This window comes from Artemia sp. Qi Xiang Cuo, chromosome 16 (genome assembly GCF_049724085.1).
Source record: "Artemia sp. Qi Xiang Cuo chromosome 16, ASM4972408v1, whole genome shotgun sequence".
Lineage (NCBI taxonomy): Eukaryota > Metazoa > Arthropoda > Branchiopoda > Anostraca > Artemiidae > Artemia > Artemia sp. Qi Xiang Cuo.
This window is the reverse complement of record NC_142809.1, coordinates 35043316-35058048: the sequence shown is the minus strand read 5'-3', so window position 1 is coordinate 35058048 and position 14733 is coordinate 35043316. Positions and strand designations below refer to the sequence as shown.

Sequence of the window (14733 nt, the reverse complement as noted above, 5' to 3'; positions counted from 1 at the left end):
GCCCTAAAACCAAACTGGGAATCATGAAAAAAAATGTTTAGAATTAAGAAAATCAAGAAGTTGAGAAACCATGGCTTTTTCAAAAATGTTACTAAACAATGATTAGAAAGATATAGGACGATAACTAGTATGGTCATTCCGTGATCCACCTTTAAAAAAAGTAATAACACGGGCAAGCTTTAAAGTACTTGGGAATAAACCATTGCCAAAAGACACAATAACAAGTCTCGTAAGGGCAGAAATGATGGCAGGAAGAATGAACTTGACAACCTTAGTAGAAATACAGTCTGGACCAGAAGATGCAGAGACCTTCAAGCCATTAACAATTCTGTCTATTTCAACTTCACAGATGGGCTCCAAAGCCATTGATTTAAGACAAGGAGGTCCAATATAAGACCTAAAATCATTTAGAGAAGAAGGACTTACAGAAGAGGCTGTAGTTTTCCTGATATTAGCAAAGTAAGAAGTAAGTGCTTCTTGCCCTTTCAGCTCACCCTCTACGATTGTACCAATCAAAATTAACCAAGACACTTGAAGGGACAGAAGGAGCGGAGAAAATAGCCCCGAAATAAAATTTATTACTTTTTATGTTTTCTTAATTACATTACCGCATGCAGAGAATTTATAATAATAAAATGATGATTTGGCCTTCCCGCAAAGCGAATTTTAAACTCTTCTATAAACTTTGAAAATTGAAGTCGATAATCGCGTGAAGATGGCTTAGAAAACCTGTAAGCCCTCCAAAGGTTACTTTTTTTTTCTCTCCAGCTCCTAATGAGTCCAGGAGCCATACAAGGATTCAAAGGGGTTGTTCTCTTCGATTCCGGATTAAACTGTAATGCATTAGAAGTATCCAATACAATTTCTTTCAGAGTCATAAAAAGAATTAAAAAGTGAATCTACATCAGAATCATTTTCAAAAATACCCCACGAATGATCTGCCAACCGCGATCTAAGAAGAGCCAACTCCTGATCATTAAATTTTAAAGATGAAAAACGAGCTCCTTGGAGCCTCCTACTTAAGGAGTCAGAAAATCATACGCGGAAATAACAAGTAGATGTTCTGAGATATCACCCATCGATAAAGAATTTTGCACCAAAATCAATAGTAGAAGAATGTTATCAAGAAAAGAAGCAGTAGTATCAGTTATGCCATTTGGAATGCATGCTGAAGGTAATGTGCCACAAGCAAGCAAAGCTGAGAGAAAATCCGAGGAAGAAGATTACCTCCGATCACACAAATTAATATTTCAGTCACCCATAATGACAGGTTCACATGAATGTTGTTGGATTGCTTCCAAAGCCTCATCAAGAATCTAAAGGAAAGAGGGAACAGACTCACTAGGAGACCGGTATATATTGCCAACAATCAGAGGTTTAGTTTGGGTTTTTATCTCAATAAACATGGATTTGAAAATCCCTTCTTCATTTCTTAACAGGTCATGTCTTACAGAATCCTTATGATATTCCGAAACATTAACAGCAAGGCGACTTTTACCCATCCTACTACGGTTCAAATATTCCATCTTATACCCAGGGAGATGCAATAGAGATCAGTTTTCGAATCGAGGAAAGTCTCACAAAGACCAATAAAATCGGGGTGGTTACTGCGCATTATTTGTTTTAACTCATCAAACGAAGAGCAAATACATTTATCATTTAGCTGAAGCACAGAAAAACTACCACTTCGTTTGGAAACTTCATCTAAATTCAAAATATACTTACTAACGGCTGAAAATGGGAATTTGATGTAAACTTATTATACAGACCTATTGAATTATTTATTAGACTAATAACATCAATTGGATTTTTCTGAATCTGAAGTAGTCGTTCAACCAAGGAGAGGATTTTACCGGAGCTAAGATCAGGCAAATTCAAATTACCATAAACTAGGATTCATCACGTTCCACCCACCCCCCAGCTTGGAATAGCCCCATTTTTTAAACAAACAAAACAGAATATAAACAACGATAGAACATAGAACAAAAACAAAAAGCTTAAAACTTGTTTCATGTTGAATGAATTTTTCTAGAAAAGGTCGCTTCATTAAAACACTAACACTAGTGTTCCGGAAAAAAAATCGGATCGTAGAATGAGTCATTTATTAATTATGGCCTGTGCGACTGGACACTTAAACGCGTATGAAGGGTGGTCAGCTGAGCCACATAGACTGAACTTCAAAGGTTTCTTGCACGTATTGTCTTTAGCTTTTTAATGTTCACCAGACCATCTTGTACATTTGGGAGGATTCTTATACAATTTCGGGACGTGACCGAATTGTTGACAGTTATAACATTGCATAGGCAGAAACTTGAACTCGCTGATAGGTATGCGCTCATATCCAACCAATGAAATTTCACCAAAGGCTTGTTAGAGATGTGCCTTTTCAGCACATTTGAGCCGAAAGGAGAGGGTTCTACCTAGCTGCTTAGTTCCAGAGCAGTTTGGTGGACAACGTCTTCGATACGAAGTGCCCTGCTCTAAAGGAAAAAATAATAAATAATACATTGTGCCAACATCGTTCTTATATTTGTGCCAACATCGGGCAAGGGTTTTAAGGATGCCCTGAGGGCATAACTTAAAACCCTTGCCCTGAGGGTTGTGGGGGAGTGTCCTCCTTAAAAACATATTTTCTATCTGGAGATCAACTACGCTGAACAAAATGGCTATCTCAAAATGTTGATTGGATGTTTTTGGGGGAATAATGGGCGGGGGGGGGGGGTAGTTGTTCTACAATCACTTTCGACTATTAAAAAGGGCACTAGCCACTCAAACTTCTAATCGAATGAGCCCTTTTCGAAGTTTTTACGACAACTCCTTCGCTACGAAGTGCCCTGGTAAAAAAAATAAATAAATAGATAATAAGTTGTGCCAACATCGTTCTTTACTTAGGCAGCGCGATTGCGCTGCCTTTGATCCCGGCGCCGCATTGGCGCATACTGCAAACTCCGCCGACTAGCTACCCGGTCAACCGCCACCGAAGTGTCGTAACGCCAACACCACCTGAGGTGGCAGTGTTCCGCTGACTTTGAACTAATTTGAGCCAGTGCTTTATTGCGTCAACCGCAATTTTTGAGTTTTTTTTTTCTCGTGTGGCTAAGGATTTTGATTTTGCTGCTTAGAAATCAAGTGCGGTTTTCAAAATTAACAAACAAGTGCGCACACAAATAGTTTTCAAGAATTCCTTGTGCTTCCGGGGTGAATGTTTATTCAGCACTAGTTCATGTAGCACATCGATTGAATAGACAATTGTCTTTCGAATAGACTCCAGATTAAATTCCATGTAGGAGCCTGAAATTTAAGGACCTCTCTATTTCAAGACACTTTGGTATAGCAAAGAATCAATATTTCTTGAGTCCTTGCCATAGGCAGGTGTTTATATATACTGAAGTTTTGATTCCATGACATAGCAGCGTTACTTTAATTGAGAGGTTCTAAAAAGTCTCAAGCTCGAAACTGTTAAATTCCGAATTTAACATCGAGAACAATTAATGTGTTTCCTAATTTGTCACAAAACCACTGGAGGTATATAACTAGGAGCAGACTAGGTGTCTAATTACATGACTGGGACCTATTTGAGACATCAACAAAGATGAATGGGAAGGAAACTACAAATGCAGGTCTCCCTAATCACCATCTCAATAGTTTTATCGATTATACCACCTGGAAAATTAATTTTTCTTTACTAAATCTGTCTAAATTTTCTTAATAAGTGTTTCATCCATTTGAATATTTCACCCATATATAATAGTAACTATTTTCAATTTACAGACAATTAATAGTAGAGGCCTAATTGCAATTACAAATTATTAGCTGGAGTCTAATCTTGTAAAATAGGCAACTGCCCTTTTCACTATCTTACCCAAAAGAACTGTCTGAGTTGTCATCAGCAGTCACTGTCTGAAACTTTTCAATTTCATTTTCACCCTCAGTGCTGTCTTCTCAACAAATCTCTTCACAGCCTGCTTCTTTTTTTCTTGCTTCAATTTTTTTCTTTTCCACCTCTTCTTTGCCTTCCTTGTAGCAAAGGCAGCTTCAATCTTGGTTTTCACTGATGTATCAGTGAGCACTTTTGTTCTGCCCTCCTTTCTTCCTTGAAGCATTTTGTTTTCTTGGTGTTGCTGGGATGTGGTTGTATTTATCCCGATGTGACTATCCTATTTCACAGTGGCTGCAAAATCCCAGGGCTTACTGAAAGCATTGGATGGCAGTGCAGGTAGAGATGGGATTGGAGTTGGAGCCTCTGACGAGCTTGGCAATTTGCCACCAGCTTCATGGGCTAAAAAGCATCTGATTGGTCTCTTTTTAAGAGCACATATCTTCATTATCAAATCAATCTGGATTGGAAGGGGATATATCCCTTCTCCCTCCCTTCTGGATGTTTCTCCCTTCCTAATCCCTTCTGGATGTTTGATGGTATGAACGGTAAGGGGAAAATTTTCCTACCAACCCAGCTGTGATGTAAATGGTGACAGTTCTTCTCGATGGTGACTGTTGCTCGATGAAAGAAAAATACTACCAATTTTGATCGTTAATTCTGTTAGGAATACATTGCTGTTAGACATTTCAACTATTATGCAAGGGTTCTAAAATGCCACAGCCATTTCGTTTCCACCAGATTTCTACTTCTCTTGATGAATAACGAAGAAGACCAGCGTCCAGCCAGCAACTCGTAAATAGGCCCAAATCTGACATAAATTAAAGCTGGGATTTGAGAAAGACTGGTCAAAACATAAATGTTTGCGGTCAACAATGATCGCCCCAGTGGCGCGCCACCGCTGCTATTTTTTGCCACTGCCGTCCTTCCCTTATCGGCGCGGTGCCGGGGTCTAGCTGTATAATAGAAACCTCAAAGCAAAAATATAAAAATATAAGGCAGCGTCATTCAGCTAGGAGGGCTGCCCCCTGCTCTTCCTTATGGGCGCCCATGTATATATATATATATATATATATATATATATATATATATATATATATATATATATATATATATATATATATATATATATATATATATATATAGTGGTAAATATCTATCTAGTGGTAAACACATTATTTATTCAAATGAATATGTCTTGTTTTAATAATAAAATATCTTTGAAAAAAAAACTGCAGTATGAAAAGACAGCAAGTTGTCTCAAATCGTCTGCGGTTAGAAGACCAGCGACAATGAAAATCCGCTGATAGTGCCGGGCAGCGGATTTTCATTGTCGCTTGTCTTCTAACCGCAGACGATTTGAGACAACTTGCTGTCTTTTCATACTGCAGTTTTTTTTTCAAAGATATTTTATTATTAAAACAAGTCTCATTTCTAACAACGATTTCTTCTAAGCTTCAAAGTTTCGGTTTTCTTTTCTAAGATTATTGAATTGTTATAATCCCTTGTTAAAATATATACAAATATTTTAACAGTTACCAGTTTTTGCTCTTTACGCAATTTAATGTCTTTTCATAATGATGTCTATTGTTTCGAAACGCTACTACAATAAATGTTTCGAAACGCTACTAACGTAAGAAAAAGACAGAAGCGCTGCCGGATATCAGCGCTTCTGTCTTTTTCTTACGTTAGCAGCATTTCGAAACAATATCAGGTCATCTTTACTTCCACAAAAAAAGTCACAAAGGGCAGGGTCAGGTGAACAAAGGATTGGGCCACAAAGATCCTATCCTGATAGAAGCTTGTTGTCAAAGCTTGTATCAGATAAAATTCTCTCGGTACAGTCTTTATCCTAGTAGAAAAACCAGTCTCCCAACTGCTACAAATCAAGCCTTTTTCTCAAAAAAACTTTCGTGTAATCTTTGCAAAACTTTCAGGACGAACTTCTGGTCAACTGATGACCCTGTGAAACAGGCAGAATGGACAATTTCACTCATAAAAAAAAAAACTTTATTTTCACATCATTTATTATAAATTTAAGGCAAATAAAATCCAAGGGAAGTCATATTTCTGGGACTAAATATTCTTCATTTTTGTAATCAATTTGTCCTAGTCTCATGCTTGTTGGCCACGAGAAATTAACTCTTGAATTTCCTTATATGAATTTAGCAGCAATTGTAGTCTCATCATAGATATCCTTGATCTTATACGATGGAATACACAAGTATATTACGGTGGAGGATATTGATCGTAAAAAACACAACAAAAAATTTCTAGCCAAATTCCTCTTTCGGACTTTACTTCAAACCAAAATTTTACAAAACAAATAAGAAAAAAAAAGAAACCAATATGAAAAAAAAACACAAAACATGTTACTTCCTTCTCCAGTTGAATATTGATTTGACTACGCCACCTATGCCGCCTCTGACAGGTTCAATTTTGTCCTCAAGATCAGGGAATTTTACATGGTTAAGTGCCACATCAAAGAAAAGTGGCTTACATGGCGCAGGCTCCATAGAAGGAGGCATATTAATAACTTGAGGGCTTCCAGCCTTAACTAAACCCTCCTCGACGTAATCATCAAGGCGTTCAGAAAGTGGCAGGCGATCCTACATTAAAGAAAATCAGAATACTAAAGATTGAAAAAATAATTACTAAAAGAAAGTAAAGAATAATTTACACTGAAGACCAAAAGCAAAATTTTCTGGGCATAAGAACTATAATATGCGCTTACGCTAAATTCGGATAAATCACAAATTTTTACCAATAGCAATCTTTGCATAATCGACTTTCTTTTATACTTTTTCTTCCATACTGAAACCAAGGATTTTACTACATTATTTAAAAGCACTCATTATTTGAGCAACGCTCCTCTGGAGTTGTTTTTTAGAATGGTTTGAGCCTATTATTGTGGAATTTCGTAGAGTTTTAGAAAAAAAAAACTGCCCAAAATAACAGGTTCATTAGAGTTTGATGCCTTTTGCAAAACTCTGCATAAATTAAACCTGCTTATTAAACACTAACAGGCATACAAAACATAGCAGCAAATTTTTAACTGGGCAAAGGTTTGAAAAGGGAATTTGTTTTTTCTCTTATCAGAAAATTATAATTTGTTTCTAGAGGGAGCTTCTGGACTTTCTTGACGGAAAAGAAAGAAGAGTAAAAGGTCCTCTCCCCTTTACGGGATCTAATCATAATATATTGCATGGTTATCCAAATCCGCAACATCAATGGAGCTACACCAATGGATATAGAATTATACATCCTAGTTGTTGGATCTCAACTCAAGTTTTAAAGAATAATTTGCGTTTTCAAAGGTCTAATTTACTTTTAAATAAAAATTTTCAGAAATGTTCACATTGATTAATCCTAAACTTAGCCGTTTTGTCCACAGGAAATGTAAACATGTATTTAGCGTAGAAAGATCTATAATTTTACCCCCCCCCCCCGGAATGTAAGTCTTTATCATATCATGAAAAGATCTTCAATTTAGTAATTTGGTTTTCACAAACAATCATCAGCAATCAACTAATTCTTAAAAGCAATAACATATTAACCCTTTGAACCCTACCCTTTATTCTGAGTCGAGAATTGCCGAGAAACAGTCAACTGCACGAACTAAAGCTACAGCAATAATAAAAACAACATAATAGAAAGACATTCTGTGCAAAAGACAATGCAAAGACAAGAGAAAATTCAATTTTACCGAATTTTGTCTGATACAAGTAGCCGTAACGCTGAAAAGTTGTTTCCCCGTGTTATTCAGTATTTCTCGGAAACCGATGGCACGCAGCAAAAATTAATTAAATAGGATTGTTATGAAAACAAAACATTAGAAACTCCTGTTTCTTTCTGTATCCCTTGCTGTTCAAGCCAAGGGACAGATAGTTTCCTATAAGGGGTTTTGGACAAGGCGGTTCTAGTAGTGTAATTTTTGTTTTGATCTCACTCTTTTTTTAGGAGTCATGGGTTTTTATATTTCTTAACATTGGACGTGATCGTCTCTTACTAGGTTGCTAGCTACCGCTACAACCCGGGTAAATACACTGAAGAACTTAAATTATATTTCATTGGAAAAATTAATCGCGTACAGCGCTGATAATATAAACACAAGTTTTGGAGGATAAGAGAGGCATGGAAAAAATAAATTTCATTTTAAATAGAAACCGAGGCTCTCGGAAGATATTGGAGGCATTGAGCGTCCTGCTCACATTCTACATAAAACAGTATCGGCCGGACATTCAGTTGACGTGAAGTCAGTGGTACTCCAGGTTTACAATCATTTTTCGATGTTTACAGTACAATGCTTACATAATTTCAAGGATAAATCTTACAGCCCCACTGCAACGAATGATGTTGTAAAAACAGTATATTATTTGCCAGATAGAATAGTTATTGGCGACAGTGCATTTGAAGAAATAATATACCTCAAAGATTTTATAGAATAAAGAAGAGGTAAAAAAAAATAGACTATGATTTGATTTATACCCTATCCCTGGTCATAACACCAAAAGTGCAAAGAAAGTTTCCTCTAGTAGCTACACAGTGGGCTAAAGAAAGTAATCGCTTCCGGTCGATACATAATTCAATGCAAGTTTTATTACAAAATAAGATGTTTGGAACTTCATAAGCATGTAATGGGCGAACCAGACCTGCTAAATAAGGTGAACAAACCTGAAAAATATAGTAAGAAATTTGTGCTTGACGTGTCAAATCTATATTTTAGATATTTAATTTCTTTTTTTTATGATTTTCATTAGATTTATTAGCAATATACAGGTAAAACGGTAAAACAAAATGTATTTTTTTTTATTTTCCATGGAGATTTTCCGTCAATTAATAATCATGCTCTGGTCTGCACTTAGGCTGCTACTGCAACTTAAATGTAGAATCACACTAGAAATTAAACTAAATTTCCCGAAAAACTAATACTTTTCTAGTTATTTTCGACAAAATAAAAAGTTAAATTTCATATCCATTCCCATAATTTCATCTCTTACTTGTAGGGTAATGTATCACTTTTTGAACCGTATATGTTAGCTCATGAATAGCGCAAAGTTTGTCCAATATGTTTAATAGGGCCTAAGAATATTGTCCAGCTATACAATGAAATACCTGCTCTTTCCCGCAAGTCATTGACAGGGAGACATTGAATTGGACATTGAAAGGGAGGGTGAGGGTATTTTTTTTAAAAACTACAAAATCATCTTTACTTTGATAGTCAGGTCCCTCATTTCTTGAACTGGCACACCTGTTTGTAATATACTTTCAGCATGAATTCTAAATTTGCTGCTCTTGATTTGCTCGGCAACATGATCCACCTCTTTTGCGACTCTTGAACTTAAAAACCTGGAATAGGGCTCCAATTCCCTTCCGTAATTGTCTGCCTTCTCATAAATAGCTAACGCTTCTCTCCATCGTTTCATTTGCTCCAAGGTGAGTCCAATGTAATAGAGCCTGTAAATTTAAAAGGTGGACCGAAGAAAACATGAAATTGAATAGAAGGGGATTTCGGTCGCTTTATATGAGTATAATAAGAATTATAATCTACAAGTATCAATGACAATGCTGTGTCATCCCTCTAAACTAGGCAAACTCCAAACAAACTAAATTTTTGTTTATTAAAATTTTAACCTGAATTAAAGGCCTAAGTTCATTTGGGCCCATCTTGAGGTTTTCCAAAAGTAAGCAGGATTTCTGATCTTGGAACTTCTTTTTCCATAGATTGCATGATGGCTATCCAAGGTTATTTTAGTTTTCAAGACCAAGGCTAATTTTTTTAAGAACAGAAATATACGAAGCTGTGCTCTTTTAGGGAAATTATCTGATTTTATTTCGGAAAGTAAAAAGTAAAAACATAAAAAAAAGGAAAAGCAAAAACAAAGGGATAAAAGGAAACGAAAAAAAAAAAATCAATTTAGCCAGGGTAACTGAAGACTTGTGTTGGCTTTTTTCTCATGGACACCATTGAATTCCCTCTTTTATTGGTTTCCTTAACTAAAAATGAATAGAAATGGTTGTTGGCACTTTAATCTGGGCATTATTAGAAGCCAAAACTATTGACACCATTGACTGCGCAGTATTATCCAACATAACTAAAAATTTCACAGACAGCATTCTCGAAAGTGATCATAAAAAACTGACTACCATTCAAAACAAAAATATTCAAATTTTATAAACTTTGAAATTTAACTTAAATGAATCATTATAGAAAAAAGTATACTGACATATCATAGAAGTGACGTTGCAAAGGGCGTAGAATAAAAACACAAAATATATCGAAACGCGTTCCCTGAACTGTTGTAGTGAACTATAGACTTAATCAAACTATCCTCTAAAACCGATATTTCTTTTGAATTAGCAACAAAAATTTGCATTTTGTTTAGTTACTTTTTATTATCATAGAATTTTAAATTCAAGATAAATGGCTGGGCGCAGAGTCGGGTTCGTTTAGATGCAGGCGCAAGGTCAAACAGCATCAGGGGGTTCCCAGATTTGATTTTATGACAAAACTTTTCAAGATTAAACATATAATAATAATAATGATTTATTTACTCACCATCTACAAGAGATTATAGAGGAGCAATGAAAATAAAAGATAAAAAATGAACACGCCAATAAAAAGAAACACTTAAGTTATTATTGGAGTAAAACTTCGTCTATTATAAACTCTGTCAGGCGTAGGGTGAAGTATTAGATCATCTATTTTTTTTTAAGAAGCCAAAATCAGTCCAAACATAATCTACCAAACATACTCAGAAGGCGCAGTCAACTAGAGAGATAACAACTTAAAAAAAAAAAAAAAAAAAAAAAAAAAAAAAAAAAAAAAAAAAAAAACCGCCGAATTTCTTGAGTCAGTATACAAATAACAAATAAAACCAGCATCATTTCCAGTTGAGGAGCGAGCCTATAGAATCCCTCGTTCGTGAAATAGTTTCCATATTGATAGGACTTACCGAAAACAGGAAAAAGGCTAAATGAACACAAATGCTCCCTTGATAAAGCAATAAAGTTACATCACAGACCTGAGAATCCTGACTTGACTATGGCACTTTGAGACCTTGGATTCTTTTTTTTTTTTGCAACGCCGAAATTTCTTCCATTAGACCTCTTTTGTAAATACCCAAGGTGCGGTTAAAATCAACTGACACTTTCATAAAAAAAAAAGTCCCATTTACAACTCTTATAAATTATGATTATTCAGATAATTTTTAGCCTTAAAATAGATTCGCAGGGGGGTCTAAATTGTTTTGTAGCCTAATGAAAACATAAACATTCTAAAATCCAAAAACAGATCAGGTTATCCAGCTTCCTTCGATAAAATAAATTTCCAAAAGGATGCTTAATCCTTAATTCTAAATCCAGAAGTATTTTCACTCACTCTTTTACTTCTGGTGTTATGGTTGCTCTTTAGATCTTTTCCTTTTTTAGATTTGTCTTTTTATTTCACTATGGCTATTATTCTGTATTACATAATTTTCTTTTTGCACTGAAGACGGCGGAGCCGAGACTTCGGGTGAAATATTCACATAACCATAAATGTTATTTATAATGTCTTTCTTTTTAACTGACTTCTTTAAAATAAAATATTCCTAGTAGGAATAATTACTTCGTTCTGTTTTAATGAAAGATCTTAGACGAACAACGCATACTTTCGTCTGATGAGATGCAGAATGGATCAAAAATAATAACTAGAGGATTCTAAGAAACAGCAATCTGTTACCTCAAAATACAAAACGGTTAAAAGCAAGAAAAACTGTTAAAAGTAAGAAACACTGTTAAAGGTCAAAGAGCAATAAACTCGAAGATTCAATATTAGTGTGAAAAACATTATTCTTAACAGTTTCAGCAAAGGACTATAGAAGACTTCTAATTTTCTTTAATAGTAATAATGTCAAATGTACCTGAATTTGGTTCAATTTGCCGTTTTCACCTTTTAACTTATCCATTTCCTCGCGTTGTAACTTGGTCTTACAATTACTTATTGGTCATACAAAATTAGTACCTGCACTAACTGATTCATTTTAGCCAATCAACTGCTGATTTAGTTACTCAAATTTTGAAATTAATGCTATCTCAAAAGTTCCTTTAGTCTTATACTTGGGTCATTCTCAGAATGGCTCTGTATTAAATCCACGACAAGGCATTGATCACTATCAGTTGGCAGTGCAAAATATATGCTAGGGATACATTACCTAGTATTAGAAGAATTAACTTAATTTTATTTACGCTTAGTTTTCGCGAGTGTACTAGGTAACAGTGTATGAGTTAATTTGAGAGAGATTTGCTTAAGGATGGAAGTTTTATATCAATCCTGCTGTAAGGACTCTCCACTTTTAGGGAAGATGTCTTATTGAAGTTGGTAAGGTGATAAAAGTTGAAACTTTATTCGACTTTTTGCGACCATGCCATACTCTTTGTGTCTGGTCTTTGTACTTTGCTTGGCGAAAGCGATCTGAATCAAACCTGCATTTATTATTTCCGATATTGCAAGTTTCTTCTTTATTGCCACGTTCTTAACGGAATAGAAAATTAATCACTTGGTTTGATTCTACTGATACTATGCAGACTCTGCACCATCAACATGAACTTATTTTTGAAGCATCCATGAGACTGGGCCTTCGTCAAAGTCTCATCCGGTTGTTCTATTCTGTTTGATATTGGTACATACTTATTTATTTGTTAGTTTTTTTTTGTTTTTTTTGTGTGTGTAGTAAAATTTTATTTCTTTTCCCTATTTTTTTACCCCACTGTTTTTCACTGTTGTGTGGGGCACTAATAAATAAAAAAATATATACGGCAATAAAAAGTTTTCTAGATTTAAGCTCCACACGGTTTCACCTACATTACTAATCACCTCTAAAAAATACCCTTACCTAATGATATTTTGGGAAACTTCAGATAGACGTCTTTATTTAAAATTAATTTAAAAAAACTTTTTCCACAAAATAAGTTTTTCAAAGAAAAGTAAAGAACTCTATTAAACCAAAAATGAGCAAAAATAAAATCAAATAATCTACCAAGCGTGAAACTACCACAAATCGGTATCGATAAATAAATGAAACCCAAAACGAACAGAAATTACAATAAATAACCGAGTCAAACTGAAAACGAGCAGAAACTAACACGAATTGAGCTCAAAACCCCTATGCCTTCCCAAGCCTTCCCCTATGCCTTCTCAAAACCCCTATTTGCACTTTACTTAAAAAATATAAATGTTTTTACTTTTATAACTTTAATAAAGCAAATAATATTAACATTTTGATTATCAAATATCAGTATATGCATATTAAACTGACAATGCACATTCACTTGTATTTGCAAAATGCAAATTATGTTCTGGCCTTGGGAAGGCATAAGGTTTTGAGCTCAACTCAATGTTAATTTTTGCTCGTTTTGAGTTTGACTCGGCTATTTATTGTAATTTCTGTTCGTTTCGGGTTTCATTTATTTATCGATGCTGATTTGTGGTAGTTTCACGCGTGGTAGATTATTTGATTTTATTTTTGCTCATTTTTGGTTTAATGAAGTTCTTTACTTTTCTTTGAAAAACTTATTTTGTCGAAAAAGTTCGTTTTACATTGACATAGTCTTTTCAGGGAAAATTAAAATAATACTTTTATAGTTTGGCCTGCTATTTATCTGGCCTGCTAATCTGGACACAAATAGTAGTGTTTAATTTAGTTTCATAACTCCTCTAGTAGACCTGAAATGGAAAACTTGATACCATTCGCAAAAAAATCTGTTTACTTTCTTTGATAGCTTGAATACACCGACGCTATTTGAATTTGGTTAAATTTTAAGAGCAGAAGCAAGTCGTTCTTGGGATACTGCTGAGATGCCTTATTGAAAATTAGCATTAACACAGTGCATTTTGATTTAATCTTAAGGCAAAATTTAGTTTTTAAACATAATGGGCAAATTGGAGGGTGGACGTGGGAGGGGGATTAGTTGCCCTCCAATTACTTTCACTATTAAAAATGGCATCGGCCCTTTCTATTTTCAATCGAATGAGCCCTTTTCGAAGTTCCTACGACAAATCCTTCGATACGAAGTGCCCTGGTCTAAAAAAAAAACAAAAAACATTGTACCCACACCGATCTTTACTATAAAAATGTCAAGCCTTCCAATCAATTTAGACTTTTGAAAAGGGCACTAGGCCTTTCAATTTCCAATCGAATGAGCCCTTTTTGAGTTTATACGACAACGCTTTCTATAAATACCTTATATGCCCCCAGGGCAAAAATTACAACCCTTACCCTAAGGGCTGTGAGGGGGGTTGTCATCCTCAAAGACCTAATTTCTAGAACTTTCAACTACGTTAAACAAAATGGCTATCTCAAAATTTTGATTGGATGTGTTTGGGGAAATGGTGGGCCTGAGAGGGGCGTTAGTTGCTCTCCAATCACTTTCAACTATTAAAAAAGGCACTAGCCCTTTCTATTTCCAATCAAATTAGCCCTTTTGAAGTTTCTACGACAACGCTTTCTATAAAAACCTTATATGCCCCCAGGGCATAACTTACAACCTTTGCCCTGAGCATTGGGGGGGGGGTGGGGGGTGTCATCCTCAAAGACCTAATTTCCAGAACTTTCAACTACGTTAAAAAAAGGCTATCTCAAAATTTTGACTGGATGTGTTTTGGGGAATGGTGGGCGTGATAGGGGGGTTAGTTACCCTCCAATTACTTTCGACTATTAAAAAGGGCACTAGCCTTCTCATTTTTCAATTGAATGAGCCCCTTTTGAAGTTGTTACGACATCACAATTTCTACTACAGCTTTTTATATAAACCTTATATGCCCCGAGGGGATAGCTTACAATCCTTGCACTCAGGGCTCTGAGGGGGTTATCATC

General features: G+C 35.3%; 1 protein-coding gene across 1 annotated transcript in view; it reads right to left on the bottom strand.

The window, feature by feature from the left end:
- Nucleotides 1-6133: 6133 nt before the first annotated feature.
- Nucleotides 6134-14733, bottom strand: part of LOC148942836 (signal recognition particle subunit SRP68-like) — a 58631-nt gene continuing 50031 nt past the window's right edge. The window contains exons 8-9 of the mRNA XM_089102622.1: nucleotides 9091-9334; nucleotides 6134-6486 (exon numbers count right to left, since the gene is read on the bottom strand). Coding sequence (XP_088958748.1) covers nucleotides 6250-6486; nucleotides 9091-9334 — 481 coding nt within the window. The 3' untranslated portion in view covers nucleotides 6134-6249. The remainder of the gene's footprint in view (nucleotides 6487-9090; nucleotides 9335-14733) is intronic.